The sequence below is a fragment of the Rhinoraja longicauda genome, chromosome 10 (genome assembly GCF_053455715.1).
Source record: "Rhinoraja longicauda isolate Sanriku21f chromosome 10, sRhiLon1.1, whole genome shotgun sequence".
Lineage (NCBI taxonomy): Eukaryota > Metazoa > Chordata > Chondrichthyes > Rajiformes > Arhynchobatidae > Rhinoraja > Rhinoraja longicauda.
The window spans coordinates 37,918,006-37,939,765 of record NC_135962.1 but is presented as its reverse complement, the minus strand read 5'-3'; the positions used below and the strand labels follow the sequence as shown (position 1 = coordinate 37,939,765).

The window sequence follows — 21,760 nt, the reverse complement described above, 5'->3', positions numbered from 1 at the left end:
ACACATTTACTTGATGAATTAAAATTTTAATCAATATCTCACAAAACAGCTGGACAAATATAATTGCATTTGTTTACTAGACCCACTATAATGACAAATTAATGTGTCTAATGTCTATGTAGAGGAGATCACATAAGTCACTTATTATATAGGCTGAAAAGGGTAGAAAGGAGATTCATCAGGATGTTATTTGAGTTTGTGCCTTGAGTTACAGGGAGAGGTTGGATAGGCCTGGATATTTTTCTTGGATGCGTAGGAGGCTGATGTGTGACGTTATTGATATGTATAAAATCATAGTTTTTACATAGTTTTTACGGGGAGGAGCCAGCGCTGCCGTCGCAGCTGCGGCTTGCCTGCAGTCCGTCTGTCTTTTGTGTTTTTTGTTGTTTTTGTCTGAATTGTAGTTTTAATATGGTGTAGTGTTTGTATGTTATGTGGGGGGGAGGGGGTGGGAGGGAACGGGAACTGTAAAATTCTCTCTCCCGAACGGAGACGCGACCTTGCTTCTGTGTCGTGTCTCCGTTCCTGTTGCGGCCTACCACCGGCCATGCACCTGGGACCACCTGGGGCTCTGGTTCGCAGAGCCCGCGGCGCGGACTCACCACCTGCGGCGCTGGCTGCCTGCGGATGCTGCGGGAGCGGCTGTGACTGGTCTCCGGAGGCTCCGGCCGGGCCGCGTGGACGTCCGAAGCCCGCAGGCCCCTGGGTGGGGGCCGACATCGGGAGCACCGGCAGCGGCAGCGACAGCGTCTTCGCCCGCCCCGTATCGCGGGGCTTGGGTCGGCCCGCCGCGGACCTTTCACCGTCTGGCGCAGCCTGGAATAGGCCGTGGACCTTTCACCATCCAGCGGGGGCTTCAATATTGGGAGCCCCGACCGCCCTGCCGTGGCAACTCCAACAGCCCGACCGCGGGAGAAGACGGCAGGGAAGAGAAAAAGACATTTTTGGCCTTCCATCACAGTGAGGAGGGACTGGAGGAGACTCACTGTGATGGATGTTTCTTTTTGTTTGGTGTTAGTTGTGATTGTATGTGTTATTGCATTTTTATTGATTATTCTTATTGGTCTTATTGTTTAACTGCGGGTAATGTTTCATTTCACTACACATTTATGTGTATGTGACAAATAAACGACTATTGACTATTGACTAGAGGGCATGGATGAAGTGAATGCTCAGTCTTTTTCCCCAACCTAAAGGATTATAGGACTAGAGGGCATAGGCTTAAGGTAAGAGGGGAAAGATTTAAGAGGGACCTCAGGGACAATTTTTTTCACTCAGAGGGTTGTATGTATCTGAAACGAGCTGCCTGAGGAAGATATATGTAGAAGCAAAAGCAATTATGACTTTTAAAAGACACTTGGACAGATATATGGATAGGAAGGATTGGAGGGATATGGGTCAAATGCAGACAAATGGGACTTGCCCAGTATGCCAACTTGATCAGGACGGACAAGGTGGACTGAAAAGCCTGTTTCCGTACTATATTCTATTTCCCAGTGATGTTAAATTGTGTGCCTTATTTGGATTTTTCATCAATTTTCCATACTTTGTTGAAACCTAGTGTTTAATTTTGGCTTCAGAATGCACTGCAGCACCATAGAAACATAGAAAATAGGTGCAGGAGTAGGCCATTCGGCTCTTCGAGCCTGCACCGCCATTCAATATGATCATGGCTGATCATCCAGCTCAGTAACCTGTACCTGCCTTCTCTCCATACCCCCTGATCCCTTTAGCCACAAGGGCCACATCTAACTCCCTCTTAAATATAGCCAATGAACTGGCCTCAACTACCTTCTGTGGCAGAGAATTCCACAGACTCACCACTCTCTGTGTGAAGAAATGTTTTCTCATCTCGGTCCTAAAAGACTTCCCCCTTATCCTTAAGCTGTGACCCCTGGTTCTGGATTTCCCCAACATCAGGAACAATCTTCCCGCATCTAGCCTCTCCAACCCCTTAAGAATTTTATATGTTTCAATAAGATCCCCCCTCAGTCTTCTAAATTCCAGCGAGTATAAGCCTAGTCTATCCAGTCTTTCTTCATAAGAAAGTCCTGCCATCCCAGGGATCAATCTGGTGAACCTTCTTTGTACTCCCTCTAAGGCTAGAATGTCTTTCCTCAGATTAGGAGACCAAAACTGTACACAATACTCCAGGTGCGGTCTCACCAAGGCCCTGTACAACTGCAGCAGAACCTCCCTGCTCCTATACTCAAATCCTCTTGCTATGAATGCTAACATACCATTCGCTTTCTTCACTGCCTGCTGCACCTGCACGCTTGCTTTCAATGACTGGTGCACCATGACACCCAGGTCACGTTGCATCTCCCCTTTTCCTAATTGGCCACCATTCAGGTAATACTCTGCTTTCCTGTTCTTGCCGCCAAACAGGATAACCTCACATTTATACACATTATATTGCATCTGGCATGCATTTGCCCACTCTCCTAATCTATCCAAGTCACTCTGCAGCCTCTTAGCATCCTCCTCGCAGCTAACACTGCCACCCAGCTTCGTGTCATCCGCAAACTTAGAGATATTGCATTCAATTCCCTCGTCCAAATCATTAATATATATTGTAAATAACTGGGGTATTTATATAAACATCTGCTGGTGTAGCATCTTTATTGGACCACACTCCTGTTTTTATTAACCAACAAAGACATAGAGAATTTAGGCTAAGAGAAATGCAGAAATCAATCTATAAGAAGATACGTACATGAAATGACAGCTGACGGGAAGTGAACAAACTATTTTTATATTACTGTTATATCCATAAAAATATTTGCAGTGCATGTCACCAAATGTACACTCTTTGCAATCGGAAAATTAGAAACGACTCATTGGTAATTGGTCCTACATTAAATATTTCACAAATGTGAGGCAGATGTGTCCATTTATCTTATTCGGAATGTAAGCAACTCACTGAGATGTTGATATCAGTAAAAAAGCTACCCAATGAGGTTAGTAAATCTCACTGCTGTCATTAGCCAAATTTAAAAGGCAGCTGCTTAACACCTAAGTGAAATGTTCAGGGATTTGTTCACTGATTATGGAGTTAACTTTCAGAACTATTTGCTGGTAGAGAACCAGTCACTTAATATTATGTGGGTAGCACTCAACATCAATGTGGAGTCCTGGGAGAGCCTTGCAGCTGACCGTACGTGGTGGAGAGGTACCCCGAACCAACATCTCAAAACGGGGAAGAGAAACTGATGAACGCAGTGGCAGCCAAGCGGGAACGCAGAAAGGAGCGCAGCAACTTCAACAAACCAGAGACCACACACAAATGTGACCTTTGCGACAGAGACAGTCACTCCCGCATTGGTCTCTTCAGCCACAAGTGACACTGCTCTAGCCGAGGTGTGGAGCAAGCAGCCAACAACTAGGATGCATCACCCATGGTCAGCCATGACCGAGGGGGCCTTAGAGAAGGGCAACACTACGTGTTGTGTCAAAAAGATGGAATATTTTGATAAACATGGACATTATTCCTCTTTACACTGAATATATTTCCTGACTATTTGAAAGCTTTTAATAAACATTTTTTTTAACGGATTTGGGGAGGATCAAAAGTTGGCTTGTAAGTATATGGTAATGTGATTTTTGGTAACAATTCAAACAGTTCTAAAGATTGATTTACTACTCTGAACCATCAACAACCTTTGCAAAGAGTTCACTGTAATACCCAGTAAAATCATTTAAATAATCCATTGCAATCTTTGGAAAAGTTAGCAGAGATTTTACAATGATCAAAATTACCACACTTAACCTACAGTCAATTCTTATTGGATGCTTTATTACCATAAGTTAGGTTACTGTCCGATTTACCTCTACCCCATTGTGGTCATTGGACTTTGTCTATAGAACTGGTGCGCGACAACGCTGAGAACTATATTCTGCACTCTGTTTCTTGCAATTTGCTCTATCTTTTGTACTTGTGTTTGACTTGATTTTATTTCTGTTTAGTATTATCGGAACTGATTGAATAGCATGCAAAACGGCTTTTCACTGTACCTCAGTACATGTACCGATAATAAACTTAAACCTAAACACCTTGTCAATTTCTTTAAAATCCTAATAGAGGCCACAAAGATTGAACATACGTAGAAGTTAACTGAAGAGTTTGCAGTTCTAAAATATTTGTCAGGTCAACTTTGTTTAAATAAGGTCCTCTGGCTTTGGTTGAATTGCACAATTTGATCCATATCCCTTTAAATCTTGCTCATCCATATACCTGTCTGAAAGTCTTTTAAATATTGTTATTGCAGCTGCCTCAACTATTTCCTCTGGCAGCTCATTCCCAATTCCCACCACTTTTAGTTTTTACTTTTTGCCCCTCAGTTCCTATTAATTCTTTCCCCTCTCACCGTAAACCTATGCCCTCTAGCTCTTCATTCCCCTACCCTGGGATAAAGACTCTGTACATTCACCTTGCTTCCTCTGAAGGGATGAACCTGCCTTGTTTTCTGTTATTTCAAATGCAGGCCTATTCCTTCTGTGACATTTCACTCATTACATGGTGTCTGTCCCCTAACTAACTGACCAGCTGCCAAAAACCTTGGAAACCTGTGAAAATAAGTGACCCCAATCAGGGTTTGGAAATTGATGAGCAAGGCACAGTTTAATCAGTCTGCTGCTGCCAGCAGAATTACGTATTGTGCTTCTCTGACCTGGCCCACTTCTTCAGCAACATTACAAAAAGCTTCCACTGGTGTCTGCAAAGAATACAAAGGGACTTTTTGACCCTGTGGGCTTTAAAAGTTCAGTTGTCAAGAATACATCTCAGAGTCACTCACTAGATGGGATGTTTCTCATGCATTGTCCTCATTGGATCAAAGCACAGAGAGTCTGAAATCAGGGCTTCAGCTGAGAAAGTGACAGACATTGACCGCTCAAAAAACCACCCAGTCCCTCACCCTCACCCAGAATACAGACAGGGTTCCATTGAACCCACTTTCCCCCTCAATAGCCTCCATCCTCAGTGCATCATCCGCCATAATTTCTAGCACCTCCAGATGTAACTACCAGGCACAACTTGCCTCTCTGCCCCTTCCAACATTCCCAAGGGACCATACCACCTGGACATTGGTCCAACTGCACCAATGTTCAGGTGACCCTTTCCCACAGGAGATGGACTATCTGCCACTTTACATCCTTGTCCACTGTCCAACATCAAACACTCCTTCTGGAAGAAGTGGCAAGGAAATTGTGGGCCAAAGGGGCTGGTCCTGTGCTGTACTGTTCTCTAGTCTATCTGTTCTATGTACATGAGACGCTGTCTCATGAAGGCAACATCTTTCATCAATGATCCCCACCATAACGGCTGTGCCCTCTTACTGCTACCATTAGGCATGAGGTGCAGAAAACTGAAGTCCAACACCATTAGGTTCAGCAAATAGCCAATTTCCTAGAACTGACAGTTATTGAAACACCGTGCAGAACCCTAATCTATCTTAGCAATGGAACACTATGGCCCACTTCTTGCACTACTATGGACGCTTTCTAATTGTGTGTCTGTTCTAATATCTTGTTTGTTTTTTTACATAGTCTGTTTCTTTTCACGGTCTTGTAGTATTAATGTGTAATTAATGTTTTGTGTCTTGTCCAAGTCTACTGGCCAGTGATGCTGTAGCAAGCAAAATTTTCATTTGAGCTTCAAAGCACCACATTGGCACAGAAGAGCACAAAGAAATAATAGACAATAGACAATAGACAATAGGTGCAGGAGGAGGCCATTCAGCCCTTCGAGCCAGCACCGCCATTCAATGCGATCATGGCTGATCACTCTCAATCAGTACCCCGTTCCTGCCTTCCCCCCATACCCCCTCACTCCGCTATCCTTAAGAGCTCTATCCAGCTCTCTCTTGAAAGCATCCAACGAACTGGCCTCCACTGCCTTCTGAGGCAGAGAATTCCACACCTTCACCACTCTCTGACTGAATAGTTGTACTATTGATGACAAAATCAACAAAGACAAACCTTGGTACTCTCAACACTGTACAATTTAGTGGCAATGATACACAGTAATGATTCCAAGAGAGTACACAGCAGACTGCTTACTGGAAACAAAATGAATTATAATAAAAATAATTTTAACTGGTTACCTGCAAGTCTGGTAGAAACCTCCACATAGGATCGCAAAAATACCATCGATACAGCATCCCCTACAATAACAATATACATTGACAATATTAATGCAAAATGTTCTGTATGTTACAATATTATCCATAGTCAAGTTTTGGTTTAGACTCTCATTCAGTGGTGGGGTCAATGTATGAGAAATGGTTGTTATTCTCACAATGACTCTTGTACTGATTGTTTTGCCAGCCCGAGAGGAAACACTGGTGCTCATCCCCATCTCCTTCTCTCACTCTACCAACACACAGGCTGCTCCCCCACCCTCCCCACACACAACCCTCACATCAGCCTCCTTCAGCCCTTGCACAACAGCAATGGCAATGTCGTGCAGGCAGAGATTACTCCACACCTCCAGCACCAAGATCACGTGGAAGTGCAGCAGAGATTTTAAGGCAAACCACAAACTGTGGGTCCGGAAGCATCTGTGGAAGGATAGCCAATGTTTCGGTTTGGGACCCTTCAGACGAGTCGGAAATGTCACCTATCCAGTCCCTCCACAGCTGCTGCCTGATCCACTGTGTCACTCCAGCACTTTGTACTTTGCTCGAGATTCGAGCAGCTGCAGTTCCTTGTGTCTCCAGAAAATTTGAGGCATTGAGATCATTCCAGCTTTTAGCAATTTGGCCCACTTGAGAAAAATTCCTGTTATTCTGGGAATATCTATTACTAAAATACTATGCCAAGAAGAGAACTGATTGCATTGCAAGTTAAAGGATGCCTGGCACAAAAGGTCACAGTTGACATTGACCACAACTCTGCTCAATTTAAACTAGAATCTGGTCAGATCTCGTGGACGAACAGTCTACAGACAAAACTTTTAATTGGTTTTAAAGAATGCAATTGTGTGCCTGCAGGGCGTTCTCTCCCAAAAAAAAATATTTAAAAAACAAAAAAAGAAGAATCCCGATTTCCAACTTTTAAGGCAAGGCAAATTCATGGAAAATTCTTCCGAATCTGCCTTGCCTTAAAAGTTGGAAATCGGGATTCTTCTTTTTTGCTGGGAAACCCTGGTCCTCCGTGTGCCGCCAAAACAGCGCCGACCCGCCGAGGCATGGACTCTACAAGACCCCTGAAGGTGTCCTGTGGTATCTGGCACCAAAACATTTGGAGGCCGGGGCAACACCGCGAACACTTTGTATGTTTCTCACCAGATCCTACATACCCCAGGCAATAGCGAACTGAAGTACTGTCAGGCAACAGTTGCTGGAGTGTATTAGCTTGGCCCCCACTGCAAGCTTAATAACCATAGTAATCATGTGAATATTTGTAATGCAGCACCTGACACTGAGAAGAAGAAGGGGAACAGCTTCAACCATCAGTTATCAAGCTTTTGAACGGTCCTCCTATAAGCTAGGGTATTATCCGATTCACATCGATCCCATTGCGGACATTGGACTTTGTTTCTGGAACTGTTGCGCTAGAATGCTGAGAACTATATTCCGCACTCTGTATCATTACCTTCATTCTACCTATTTTACTTGAGTTTGGCTTGATTGTATTCATGCATAGTATCTTCTGACTTAATTGGATAGCATGTAATACAAAGCTTTTCAATGTACCTCAGTACACATGACAATAATAAAGCTAAACCTACACAGCAGTTATATTTTGCTAACACTAACCCAACAGGGTCAACCGATGCAAAAACGATAATCAAGTCCAAAATGGGTACAGAAATGAAAAATAATTCAATCTTTGCTTGGATAGCTTACTCATGGACCATAAAAGTCTTGTACAGTTCCCCAATTCATGGTTCAATGGACCACAGTGGAGGCATTAGCATGCATCTGGTGTATTTAATGTACTTTCACAATGGTTTGCAAATTTTGCACGCCTTACTGGGTTTCTGTTTCCAATGTTGGGCCTTATTGTAACATCCTATAAATAGCAGGTCCCCACCAGATGTACGTGAGTATATACACCAATCAGCCAAAACATTATGACCATCTGCCTAACATGCTGTTGGTCCTCCGTGTGCCGCCAAAACAGCGCCGACCCGCCGAGGCATGGACTCTACAAGACCCCTGAAGGTGTCCTGTGGTATCTGGCACCAAAACATTAGCAGCAGATCCTTCAAGTCCTGTAAGTTGCGAGGTGGAGCCGCAGTGGATGGGACTTGTCGATCCAGCACATCCCGCATATGCTCAATTGGATTGAGATCTGGAGAATTTGGAGGCCTGGGCTACACCGTGAACACTTCTTCATGTTCCTAAAACCATTCCAGAACAATGTGTGCAGTGTGGCAGGGCGCATTATCCTGCTGAAAGAGACCACTGCCTTCAGGGAATACCATGGCCATGTAGGGGTGTATCTGGTCTGCAAGGATGGTTAGGTAGGTGACACGTGTCAAATTGACATCCACATGCATGGCCGAAAGCATGGTTTCCCAGCAGAACATTGCCCAGAGCATCACCCTCCCTCCACTGGCTTGTCGTCTTCCCATAGTCGGTTCAGACCAGACGGGATAGCCTTCATTGCACACCCGCATCGATTAGCCTTGGGCGCCCAACACCCTGTCGCCAGTTTGTGGTTTGTCCCTCCTCGGACCACTGTCAGTAGGTACTCACTGCTGACCGGGAGCACCCCACAAGCCTTGCCGTTTCAGAGATGCTCTGACCCAGTCATCTGGCCATCACAATTTGGCCCTTGTCAAAGTCGCTCAGGTCTTTACTCCTGCCTATTTCTCCTGCATCCAACACATCAACTTCAAGAACTGACTGTTCACTTGCTGCCTAATATATCCCACCGCTTGACAGGTGCCATTGTAACAAGATAATCAATGTTATTCACCACCTGTCAGTGGTTATAATGTTTTGGCTGATCGGTGCAAATGGCAATATTCATACAAAACAGGTGGCCTCTTGGTTCAGTGGTTTAATGTATATCAGTCTTAAATACTCAAGGAGGAAAATGTATCTTGTCGTGAGATACTTAAATGTATTTGTGATGCTTTCCTCATGGTTGTAAGGGGTAAAGGTAGAGATCTGCAAATATGAGTGCAGCTATATTACATGTAGCACTACAATCCGACGCACTGCTCTGGACTGAGATGAAAATCACTGTGGGGAGGAAGGAATGATGTTATTCCTCTTTTAATTGGTACCCAGTATTGACACTAGAACTACAAATTCCTAGGAGTATCACTAGCACAGGTTCCTAGGATTAAATATCGCCAGCAACTTGTCCTGGACTAGCCATATCAAAGCAATAGCCGAGAAAGCACACCAATGTCACTTCCTTGGAAGGCCGAGGAAGTTCGGCATGACCCCAACAACTTTCACCAACTTCTACACATGCACCATAGAAGGCATTTTATCAGGATGGATCACAGCATGGTTTGGGGACAACTCCATCAAAGACCACAGGAAATTGCAAAGAATTGTGGATGTAGCCCAGGCCATCAAGCCAACCAACCTCCCATGCGTTAACTCGATTTACACCACGCTGTTTCGGTAAGGCCACCAGCATAATCAAGAATGAATCTCACCCCAGCCACTCCCTCTTCTCTCTCTCATCAGGCAAGAGGTACAGAAGTGTGAAAACGCACACCCTAGATTCAGGCACAGTTTCTTCCCACCTGTTAACAGGCAACTGAACCATCCTATCACCAACTAGAGAGCAGTCCTGAGCTGCTATCTACCTCATTGGAGACCCTTGGATAATCTTTAATTGGACTTTACCTTGCACTAAACATTATTCCCTTGCTCTGTATACTGTGGACGGCTCGATTGCAATCATGTGTAGTCTTTCCACTGACTGGTTAGCACGCAACAAAAACCTTTTCACTGTACCTTGGTACACGTGACAACAAAACTAAACTAAACTAGATAATAGTTAGCGACTAATGGGGCGAGCAAGCAAACAGTCTTCTAATGTTCATTATTCTAAACAGACCGTTTAGCAGAGCCTCTGGATACTGGATTCAGCTATGAGATTTAAGAGATGAACAATGAGTTTGTAAAAGAGTTGTTCAAAGATAAAATTCTGTTCAGCGTTTTACATGTTGTTTATCTTTGGGAATTAAGCTAAGGATAATATTACAATCCGTGCATCATTGATCCTAAATAACTGCATTTTCTGTTCCCTCCATGGGCTGGAGAGTGGAAAATGTGGCCTGAGACAGGAAGGGATTAAGATGTTATGAAATGTGGATTCCTATGGATTAGTACAGCTAAAGATGGAATAATTAGGATGTGATCATAGCCAGAAGTAAGAGAAAGGAACAGGAAGGGAAAGAGTAAACAAAATTGTACTCAGATAGGGAGTGACAGGCATGTTTCTACAACAAAACTCCTTGAAAATAGCCAGATTTTCAAATAAGCTTGAATAAACAAGGTCAGGTGTTTGACACAACACCATAAACTCATTCTTGATCATGGAGACACAGGGAACTGAGAAAAATTTGGAGCTATGATAGATATTTATGATATGGTGGAGCCAGATTGCAACGGTGGTCTGCAGTTAATGAAACCATTAAACTGATAGATTAATAAGGAGGAGGGAGGGAGAGAGGGAGAGGGAGAGGGGGAGAGGGGGAGAGGGGGGAGAGGGGGAGAGGGGGAGAGGGGGAGAGGGGGAGAGGGGATGAGGGGGAGAGGGGGAGAGGGGGAGAGAGGGGGAGAGGGGGAGAGGGGGAGAGGGGGAGAGGGGGAGAGAACAAAGGGACATGCAAAACCGTGGTGTAGGTCACAGCAGGAAATGTGCAATGATTTAACCAGTGACAGTGGAGAAAGAAAATTGCTTACTTACAGAAAATTCAAACATATTCACCTATTTGCTAACGCAACTAAAGCTTTCAGACCTACCTCTTTTCCTTCCCTTCCCTTCCCTTTTAGCCAGCAATCGCTCTCTCTCCCTCTCTTTATCTCTGCCCCAGCTCCTCCCCTTCCTTCTTAATCTACCAGTTGAATGACTTTATTCAATCCTTGCTACCCCCTTCTGAGAAATATTCATCCCATCATACTAGAATTCTGTTTCCCAACATATATCTATAAAAGTTCCCACTACTTACAAGCAGTATAGAAGAGCACCACAACATGGGAAGTTGCCAGCAAACTTTGAGGAAAACTTTTGTCTGTTAGTGCTGGAATTAAGTCCAGGTCAAGTTCTCTCCATGTGTTTTGGTGGAAGGTTTCTGCTACTTCATCATCCTGAACTCCTGACGAGTGGAAAAATAATCATCAGATTCAGTTGAGACAAACATTTTCCCTAAATATGCATCACCATGATATCTCAGAAGCATCGTACATCCATTGTTAAATGCCACCACTTAATATTCTTGGATGCCTCCAGCAGCAAAACCGTCATACACAGTCCATCGTGAGTCCTCAATTTATAAAAACAACAGTGACACTGGTCCCCTTTGCTGACCCTACAGTAAAACACATTCATAAATGATTTCCTTTCCCCTTCCCCTAACCCCCCTCCAAACATTATTATTCCAGAAGAATATGATGACGTAACTTAGATGGAAATGGTGCAGCAGATATTCACCAGGATGTTACCAGGGCTTGCAGGCTTGAGTTATAGGGAGAGCTTGGTAATGCTGGGACTTTTTTCTTTAGAGTTTCAGAGGCTGGAGGAATGACCGTATGGTTTTGTACAAGATCACGAGGGTTATGAATAAGGTGAATAGTATTTCTCCCAGGAAAGAGGATTCTAAAATTAGAAGGCAATGGCTTAAGGTGAGTGGGGAGAGATTTAAGAGGGTCCTCAGGGATAACTTTTTCACTGGGAGAGTAGTCCATATCTGGAAAGAGCTGCCAGATGCAGCTATAGAAGTGGATACAAATAGGACTTTTGAAAGACAACTGGACAGATACATGTGTGGGTCTAGAGAGATATGGACCTAATGCAGGCATATGGGACTAGCGCAGCATGTCAACTTGGTTGGCATGGAGAAGGTGGGCCAAAGGAACCGTTTCTGTGATGTACATCTCCAGGACTCTGTCAGTCTTGATATCAAGAACACCCACAATAAATTTTCCACCATTATCATCACAAATCATGGGTATATTACAACTTAAAACAGTACAAACTTGTGTTCACAAAAGTTACTTCATGAAGAGGAACCTCCACCATCCCACTGTGATTTGTTTAATCACTGGAAATTTATGCAGCTTGATTAAATTAAGTGACATTATATATTTCATCTTTTGCAATTAAAAGCAAGTGGATGCAATTAAAGCAAGTGAGCGGATGCATGGCAGATGCAGTTTAATGTGGATAAGTGTGAGGTTATCCACTTTGGTGGTAAGAATAAGAAGGCAGATTATTATCTGAATGGTGTCAAGTTAGGAAAAGGGGACGTACAACGAGATCTTGGTGTCCTAGTGCATCAGTCATTGAAAGCAAGCATGCACGTACAGCAGGCAGTGAAGAAAGCCAATGGAATGTTGGCCTTCATAACAAGAGGAGTTGAGTATAGGAGCAAAGAGGTCCTTCTGCAGTTGTATAGGGCCCTAGTGAGACCGCACCTGGAGTACTGTGTGCAATCTTGGTCTCCAAATTTGAGGAAGGATTTTCTTGCTATTGAGGGCGTGCAGCGTAGGTTTACTAGGTTAATTCCCGGAATGGCGGGTCTGTCGTATGTTGAAAGATTGGAGTGGCTAGGCTTGTATACACTGGAATTTAGAAGGATGAGAGGGGATCTTATTGAAACATAAGATTATTAAGGGGTTGGACACGTTAGAGGCAGGAAACATGTTCCCAATGTTGGGGGAGTCCAGAACAAGGGGCCACAGTTTAAGAATAAGGGGTAGGCCATTTAGAACTGAGATGAGGAAGAATATTTTCAGTCAGAGAGTTGTGATTCTGTGGAATTCTCTGCCTCAGAAGGCAGTGGAGGCCAATTCTCTGAATGCATTCAAGAAAGAACTAGAGCTCTTAAGAATAGCGGAGTCAGGGGGTATGGGGAGAAGGCAGGAACGGGGTACTGATTGAGAATGATCAGCCATGAACACATTGAATCGTGGTGCTGGCTCGAAGGGCCGAATGGCCTACTCCTGCACCTATTGTCTATTGTCTATTAATGTTTCGTGATTTTGCTCTTCAAATGCAGAATAAAACATCAGGAAAAGATTTTTAAAAACAGCCTCAGGCCATCAAACCTGTTCCTCTCATAAATATAGGTGCACATTAATCTTTTGGAGTATTGGCTAACTAAATTAATGATGATACAAGACATTTTTCTTTTTCCCAAAAGAGATATTCTATGCTTTTGTATTGTATCAAATATTAGAATCTAAATTGTTCAACTATGATCAATTGCCATACATGGAATAGCACATCCATTCTTCCAGTTAGGAGCCACTATGTTCCACAAGGTACTTGTCCATATCTAGTCTCGGCAACTATCAATCTTAACCCTAACTCTATGATTTCCACAATTTTTTCCAATCTTGGTTTGAACAACATGAAACTCTCCGGAAAGCTGCAAGCTGGCCAGGAGATGTTTCTCAGACTATTAACTCAAGCGAAAATAAGAAACTTACAGTATTCAGTACCAAAGAAAACTACATACACAATCTTATTATAATGTGAAATAAAGAATTAAATGCAGTATTTGACTAACAATCAGCCACTGAAGTGGTAGCTGGAAATGTTTCACCTTTTGTGATGCATAAAGGCAGGAAATTACTCCCCTTTATAAATAGAGTCATATAATATGGAAGCAGGCCCTTCAGCCGACCTCACCCATGCCGACAACCAAGGTGCCCCATCTAAGTTGGTTCCATTTGCCCATGTTTGGCCCATACCCTTCTAAACCTTTCCTATCCATTAACCTATTTAAATATATTTTAAATGGTGTTGTACCTGCCTCAACTACCTTCTTTAGCAGTTCATTCCATATACCCACCATCCCATGTGGAAAACTTGTCCCTCAGATTCCTATTCAATCGTTTCCCATCTCACGTTAAACTTATGCACTTCAGTTTTTGATTCCGCCTCCCTGATAGCCATGGAGTCATACTGCACGGAAACAGGCCCTTCGGCCCAATTGAATGTTTAAAGAATGTTTTAAAACTGTAATACAAATTATGATAATTTGTCATCCACCGTGAATGATTTTGTCATTGGATTTAACTAATTTGTGAACCGATTTGAGTGCACAATACCTCGGAAATCCAGTTCTTCACTTTCGTCTTCATCGTCGTTCTGTGTGGTTGGTACTTCTGTTCCCTCACTTTTGATGAGATCAATAATTTCTTCGACAGATGTTATAACTAAATAGCTGATGGTTGAATCCTGAATAACAATCAAAAAACAGAAATATTAAAAACAATTTAGATTTTACCTTTCATAAATAATTTTGGGGGGAATTCATTTTGTACAGTTTCATTAGTCAGGAAAATGAAAAGTAAGTACATGACTGAAGAGGTTTAATTTTTTATATCCATAATTGTTGTTTTGTGACCATGAGAGTGCAATTTTATAAAGATAATTCCATCAATCGTTTGCAATCTGCTTCTCCCACACAAGACCATACTCTGAAGTCAAAACTAAGCTGGTAACTGAAGAAGACCTGATTGTTAACACACCCACCTAAAAAACAAACAAGCGGGTCTAGTCGAGAAAGAGTACCAACCCGAAATGTCATCAATCCATATCTTCCAGAGATGCTGTCTGACTCACTGACAAAACTTTGTGGGGTTTTTTTACACTGTAACTGACCCTGGTAAGGTTAGCCTGCAAGTTTCCCCTATGAGAGAAGGATGAATCAGATAGACTATGTCAATCGTAGATTGCAGATACACCATCTAACTTCTGGTCTTGATAAGGAAAGGCATCAAAGGTTACCGGGGGAAGGCCGGAGAATGGGGTTGAGAGGGAAAAATAGATCAGCCATGATTGAATGGTGGACTAGGCTAAATGGCCTAATTCTACTCCTATGTCTTATGGTTACTGTACTCAATTACTGCCTGCCTGCTGAAGTGGGGGAGCTGACACAATGCCTGTTCGCCTGGTTCAGGTAGGATAGCGAGTTCTTCAGCCTTCTTTTCCTTTGCTGGTTCTGAGCAGCCCCTCCAGCTGTGTGTTACCTTCTTGGTGCTGCTCTCTCTCCTCACTTCACAGCCTCACAGATAAACTGGCTTCAAGATTGAGATTGATAACTTTTATTGAGCAGGGATATCATGTTATGTAAATCAGACAATGTACCATTGATCTGAAATGATTGAAACAGTGCAGTTGATCTCTGTGTGAGACACCGGCAGGGGTTGTAAGAAACATGTCAGCTTGCTGTTTAACACATCCAGAAGTCAGGATCCAGCAGCATTTCTTTGCAAAGCAACATTAATGAATTGTTTCCGACTGAGGCTCCCAAACAGCAGGAGCAATGCGTGGGGACTTATACATATTCATAAAACTAGCTTAGTGCATTTCTTGTTACTAATTAGAAAAATTAGCAAGATCTGAAGCGCCCATTTCTCCCCTTCACTCTCCCCCTGTCTTCTTCCACCAATATTCCTTCCTCTGGTTTAACAATTTGCACATATTCTACCCTTGTCTCAAACTTTTTGTCTTTTCATCTCTGGCTATTGTCCAACCATCTTCCGATCAAACAACCTCCCCCCCCCCCCCCCCCCCCCTCCCCCCTCACCTGTATCCACCTATTACTTGCCAGGTTTTGTCCAGCCCCCAGTTCTCTTCCAGCTCCCCTCAACCAAACCCCCACCACAAGCAGGGTGTGACCTGAAGCATCATCTCTCCATGTTCTCCAGAGATGCTGCCTGACCCGCTGAGTTACTCCAGCTCTTTATGTCATTTTTTGTAAACCAATGTGCCAAATACCCACCTGGTTCTGAAAAAAAGCCTCTGGATATCAGAGGTATCGTAGACAGAATGCAACAAGGCCAAAGGAAACATATACTGAAAATATAGCTTTGGAAAAGGGGAGAAACATGTCGATGGTCAGTAGCAGATGATGAAGATTAGCAAACAAGTGGAAAGTGATGCATGAACAATGTGCAAAGCAACTTGCAAACAACCAAGTTTGAAATGATTACTACAAGTGTCATACTCCTCCAGCAGGTCTGAAGCCCACAGTAACATCGTTGGCCACACTAGACTGCAGCTGGGCCCTGTTGGAGGTAAAAACAAACAATATCACTTTTAAAAGAACAGTAAAATTATTTACATAAAATTAGTATCAATAGAGTTTAACACTTTCATTTAAAATCTTTATTCTGATGGATTGAGTATAGATTTTTTTTTAAACCTTTGTTAAATACTGTACTAAGATAATATATTTTTTAAATGGTGCCACAGAAATCAAAGTGATGCAGGGAAACAGGGCTGAATTCATTTCCACAGCTTTGGCACATCCAGTGGTGCAGCAATCCTTCTGAACATTCAAGATGTGAAATGCATTGGAACTGAGAATAGTGCACTTCAGAGGTCAAATCATCCAAGGTCAAATATGTAGACACAAGGAACTGTAAATGCTGTAATCTTGAGCAAAGCACAAAGTCTGGTGGAACTCAGCATGTCAGGCGGCATCTGTGGGGAGAATTGACAGATGACGTTTCAGATCGGGACACTTTTTCAGTCTGAAGAAGGGTCTCGACCCGAAACGTCACCCATTCCTTCTCTCCCGAGATGCTGCCTGACCTGCTGAGTTACTCCAGCATTTTGTGAATAAATCACTTTTTCAGTCTGTTGATCCTAACCACAAACGTCTGACCATTGAGTCTGAAGAAGGTCCCGACCTGAAACGTCACCTGAACTCTGCTTCTACAGATGCTGCCTGACCTGCTGAGTTCCTCTAGCATTTGTATTTTGCTCAAGGTAAAACATGGATTGAATAAGTCAGATTTCTAAATTTAAGGTGCAAAATATGGATAAACGTTTTGAATGGTTTAAAGGAATGCAGATATCCTTTCCACTTCCTTTTGTACAATGATTTGTTTTATTCTAAATGTAACGCTTTTTCAAGCAAACTTACCTTGGTACTAAAACAACTCCTGCTTTTCCGAGTAGCTGCCAGGCTACGGATTCCGCAGTTTGCCGGTCATGTTCATATGTCTCTCTTTGTGTAAACAGGAATACAACTGGCATTTTTAACTGCATATGAACTGTAGAAACTTCTTCTGGTCCCACGGATAATTCCATCTGCAGAATTAGAGACAGGCGGCACTCTCAAATATGTGGGATACATTTATTACGTACAAAGACTGTTTCTTATTGAAATCTTTGTGCTTCTGATCCAGGATTCTGCACTACACTTTCCTAGTTTTCTTTCAGACAATCAAAATTAGTAAAGCTAATCAAACAAACTGTTGGTTTTAAAGGTATCCATACGAGGTTTAAAAGTTATCAGAATTCCCCGTAATTGAGTAAAGTTTCAATACATAGCTCACCACAAGCGGAGCCTCCAGCACTTTCAGGTAGGAATGTATATTAACTGTAGTTAGCGGCTGTTCAAACAAGGACCTCTTGCAGGGCTGAGTTCTGCCTAAGACCATCTTGCAATGACAGAACCAAAGTCTTGCTGAAAGTCTATCTGAGTCTTCCAACCTGCATATAAAAAAATCATAAATGAATCATCAGAATTCAGGCATACGAATATGATAAGAAATGTGTATTTTCAGCAATTCATAGACACATAGAAATTTACAGAAACACAAGAATAAACACAGGTTCATGTCCTTCCATTACTGTGCAAGTTAACAAGAATGGCAAAAGAGCTGTAAATCTGGAGTGTACCCGACACACTATTTACTTTCCTTGGAGCATTGGCGGTTGTGGAGGGACCTGATAGAAGTTTACAAAATTATATGCATATACATCTTATCCTTCACAATGCTCTCAAGTAACTTGATTACCACAGATGTTTTGCACACCGGTCTATAGTGGCCATAATTTTCCTTGCAGTCTTTCTTAAATAGAAAGCACAACATTAGCCAGCCTCCAGTCTTCTGGAACCTCTCCCATGTCTAATGATGATTCACATATCTCACCCAAGGGTCCTGCAATTTCTTCTCTGGCTCCCTATAGTGTCCTCGGATATATCTGATCCGGCCCGAGAGATTTATCTACCGTCATACACCTTGGGACGTCCAGCACCACCTCGACGGTAATACGGACTGTCCTCAGAACATCTCCATTAACTGTCCCAGGTTCTCCAGTCTTCATGTCTTTCGACATGGTGAAAACAGGAGAAATACTCATTGAGGACTTTGCCCATCTTGTGAGGCCCCACATAGAGATGACCACTTTTGTTTCTGAGAGGCCCTATTTACTCTCTCTCATTTGATGCACTTATATAATCTCTTCGGATTAGGATATTCTACTATGAAACATAAAATGCAGTGCAGAGCATTTCATTAGCCAAGGAGGAGTACAAGGATCACTCTACTGTAAACAGTCCCAAATCCTTTCAAAATAGAGAATCGGCATTGGAAACTGAAAACATCCATATTTTAAAGAAAAATGCACAATGTATCAACAACAAAGCTAAGTCACTTTGAGCTAGAGTGTTCTTAATGTCATTTATTATTTGCTCTATTTCCCATGGGAGATTTATGTAATGCATAAAATACAAACAATGTTTATTTATTTGATTCACTTTGCATAAATGTTCTTGGAACACAGACAGAGCTTGCAATGTCATATTTCTCTGCAAAAGACCCAAGAAGATATTTATTTCTATCTGAGGTTCTTCCATTGCCAGAGGGGGTCGCATACAAACTGCAAGAACAGCAATTCATATTCCACTTGGGTAGCTTACAAGCCCACGGTTTGAACATTGAATTCAAATTCAATAACACGCCCCCATACCTCCTTCACTTTACCCGGCTCCTCCCCTCACTTGAGTTTGCACAGATCTCTCCCACCATCTCAGTCACCCTGTTCCTTCCCACCCCTCCATACAGTCCTCATCCATCCCCGACGTCCATATTTTCTTTCATCTCCTCTTTTCCCTCCCCACCCTCTGTCCCCTTCCAGCCATATCCCACACTCTGGCTTTACATTTCACTCCTCTTCTCTCAAAATGGGATACCCTCCCCTATAGCCTTTGTCTCCCACTCCACCCATCTGCCAATCACCCCCATCACTTGTATCCACCTATCACTTGCCAGACTTTGTCCCACCCCAACTTATTTTCTTTCTAACTTTCTCCCACCTACTCCGGATCAAGGGTTCCGACCTGAAACGTCACCTGTCCATTCCCTCCACATATGCTGTCTGGCCTGCTGAGTTCCTCCAGCATTTTGTTTCGCTCAAGATATCAATTAGCCTCCGTGAATCACTGCAGTCATTCTGTAATGGTGCAGCAACAGTGATATTAGGGAAGAAATTCCATCCTTTCTGCCCATCAAAGTCACACCTTGCCGTTCTCAGTGGAAGAGATCACGGATCAAGAAAGGTCACCATTTTTAACAGTCCACCATTTTTTTCCTTCCAGTTGGACTAGAGGAAAGAGGCTTAACATGAGAGGACAAAGATTTAACAGAGACTTCAGGGGCAATGTTTTCACTCACAGGATAGTCCTTATCTGGAAAGAGTTCCCAGAGGAAGCTACAGCTGCAGATACAATTATGGCTTTTAAATGAGATTTCGACAAATATATGGATAGGAAAGGTTTAGAGGTCCACAGACCAATTACAAGCAAATAGGACTAGCCCAGTATGCCCACTTAGACAGCATGAACAAAGTGGGCCGATACGCTAGTTTTCATACTGTACAGCTCTATGACTCTAGTTAACTAATAATAGTTTTTTTTCGGTTTTACTGCCAATAGCAAATAAGCTCTTTGTATGTCCATGCAACATTTTTGTGCCCACAAATTGATTTTCTGGCCGATATCTTAACAGAACTGTTAATATTTTAATTAATCCACACTAAATTGAAATGTAAAATTCAGAATAATAAGTTGATATTCATTACTTTTCCAATTAAGTCCATACTTACTCTAGGTCCTCCAAAACACTTTGTTCTGTGGTTAATACGAACTGATACTTGGCACCGTAAACAAAAGCAGTTTCCATTATGGCTCTATGCTCTATGATGAAGCATAAACACACTACTATTGAGGCATCAAATGTGAGGCAAAGTAAGAAACAACCAAATATAGTCTGTGAAAAAGCAAGATATACTGAATTATTTTGGCTAGGTAACAGCTGCTGATGTCCATTTTTGGATGTTGTCAGCACCTAACATTCATAACCAATTTCACTCTAGACCTGTCTCCGGGAAATTCAGTAAGGCTCAGGATATCAGGCACTACTAAGACCTTTCTTTATGCACTGCACCAGTGCAGAGTCTGGAAATAAAATGATTTGAGTCCAGGGCCAGGGACATGGGTGGAGGATTGTGGAGAGAAGCCACCAGCAATAAGTGATGGTTATCAGGGATGGTTATGGTGTGTTCTGTGCACTGGGTCAGTGCATCAGAGGGTTACATGGCTTTTTGGGGGCAGGCCGGAGAGATAGGAATGTCAAATGACCAGTCGCAGGTCAATTTGTGTGGGGGGAGCGGAACTGTCTGTATGGCTGTTGAGAAACCAGATTAAAATACAAAAAGGAAACAGCTGAGCTGGTTTCTCGACCCCAGACAGGCTGGGATATGATTGACTGAAATATACAACATGGAAACACGCCCTCCGGCCCACCTAGTCCACAACGATCACCCATTCACTCTAGTTCTATGTTCTCCCACTTTCGTATCCACTCCCTATACACCAGGGGCAATTTACAGAGGCCAATTAACCTCCAAACCCACACGTCTTTGGGATGTGGGAGGAAACTGGAGCACCTGAGGAAACTCACGCAATCACATGGAGAACTTGCACATTTTAAAGGGACCGTACCCGAGGTCAGGATTGAACTGGGTATCTGGCACTGTGGGGCCACTGTGCCACATATTCATGCTTAGGTAGGACCCCTTTAAATCTCACTGATGCTGTGAAAGACTTCCTCTGTATAAGTGCCACTCCAAGCTGAATCATGGAATTCACAGCTAGACATGCACTGTATTTTAAGGGATGCCACTGCACATATCCACATATTCACAATTGTCCATGCATTAGCTGGCAAATTTATAAAGAAACTAAAAATTGGTATCATGGTCTTTGCAGCCTGAGTTGCAAGTTCCAGGCATTAATTTTCTTTTTATTAGTCATTATTAATTGGAAGGCACATCATACAAAAACATGGCATTAAGCAATTTAATTTCCAGATATATTTAATTATCTTCTGGCTGAAGTTAACAGGGTCAGTGCTCAGTTGAAGATATCCATGGCCATTCATTTGGAGTTGACCAGAACTTTCCAGTGAAATCCTTACATTATGCACTAAGAACACAATTCAATCGAAAGATGGGCCATCAAATTATTGTGCACTATAGGAACTTAATTTTCTTTGACAGTGCAGGAGGTACTAAAATTTCCATTTAATAAAATGGAATAAATATTTTAAAAATTAAGTGATTTGTAGGAAGGCATTACAGCGCCACTTGGTGGTTTGCATCAAAATAAATTCAGGTTACCCATTGCCATTTTACACGGAATCTAGGAGTACAAGTGCATAGTTCTCTGAACATAAACATTGTATATGCATAGGGTGGCGAAGAAAGCTTTTGTCATGTTGGTCTTCACCAGTCAGGGAATTGAGTACAGGAA

General features: G+C 42.7%; 1 protein-coding gene across 3 annotated transcripts in view; it reads right to left on the bottom strand.

Moving 5' to 3' along the window:
- Window positions 1-21,760, bottom strand: part of txndc16 (thioredoxin domain containing 16) — an 87,203-nt gene that overhangs the window by 43,179 nt on the left and 22,264 nt on the right. For all 3 annotated transcript variants that reach the window (XM_078406689.1, XM_078406690.1, XM_078406691.1), the window contains 7 exons: window positions 20,053-20,143; window positions 17,499-17,655; window positions 17,084-17,250; window positions 16,160-16,220; window positions 14,256-14,385; window positions 11,150-11,296; window positions 6,105-6,164 (listed from right to left, as the gene is read on the bottom strand). In XM_078406689.1, coding sequence (XP_078262815.1) covers window positions 6,105-6,164; window positions 11,150-11,296; window positions 14,256-14,385; window positions 16,160-16,220; window positions 17,084-17,250; window positions 17,499-17,655; window positions 20,053-20,143 — 813 coding nt within the window. The remainder of the gene's footprint in view (window positions 1-6,104; window positions 6,165-11,149; window positions 11,297-14,255; window positions 14,386-16,159; window positions 16,221-17,083; window positions 17,251-17,498; window positions 17,656-20,052; window positions 20,144-21,760) is intronic.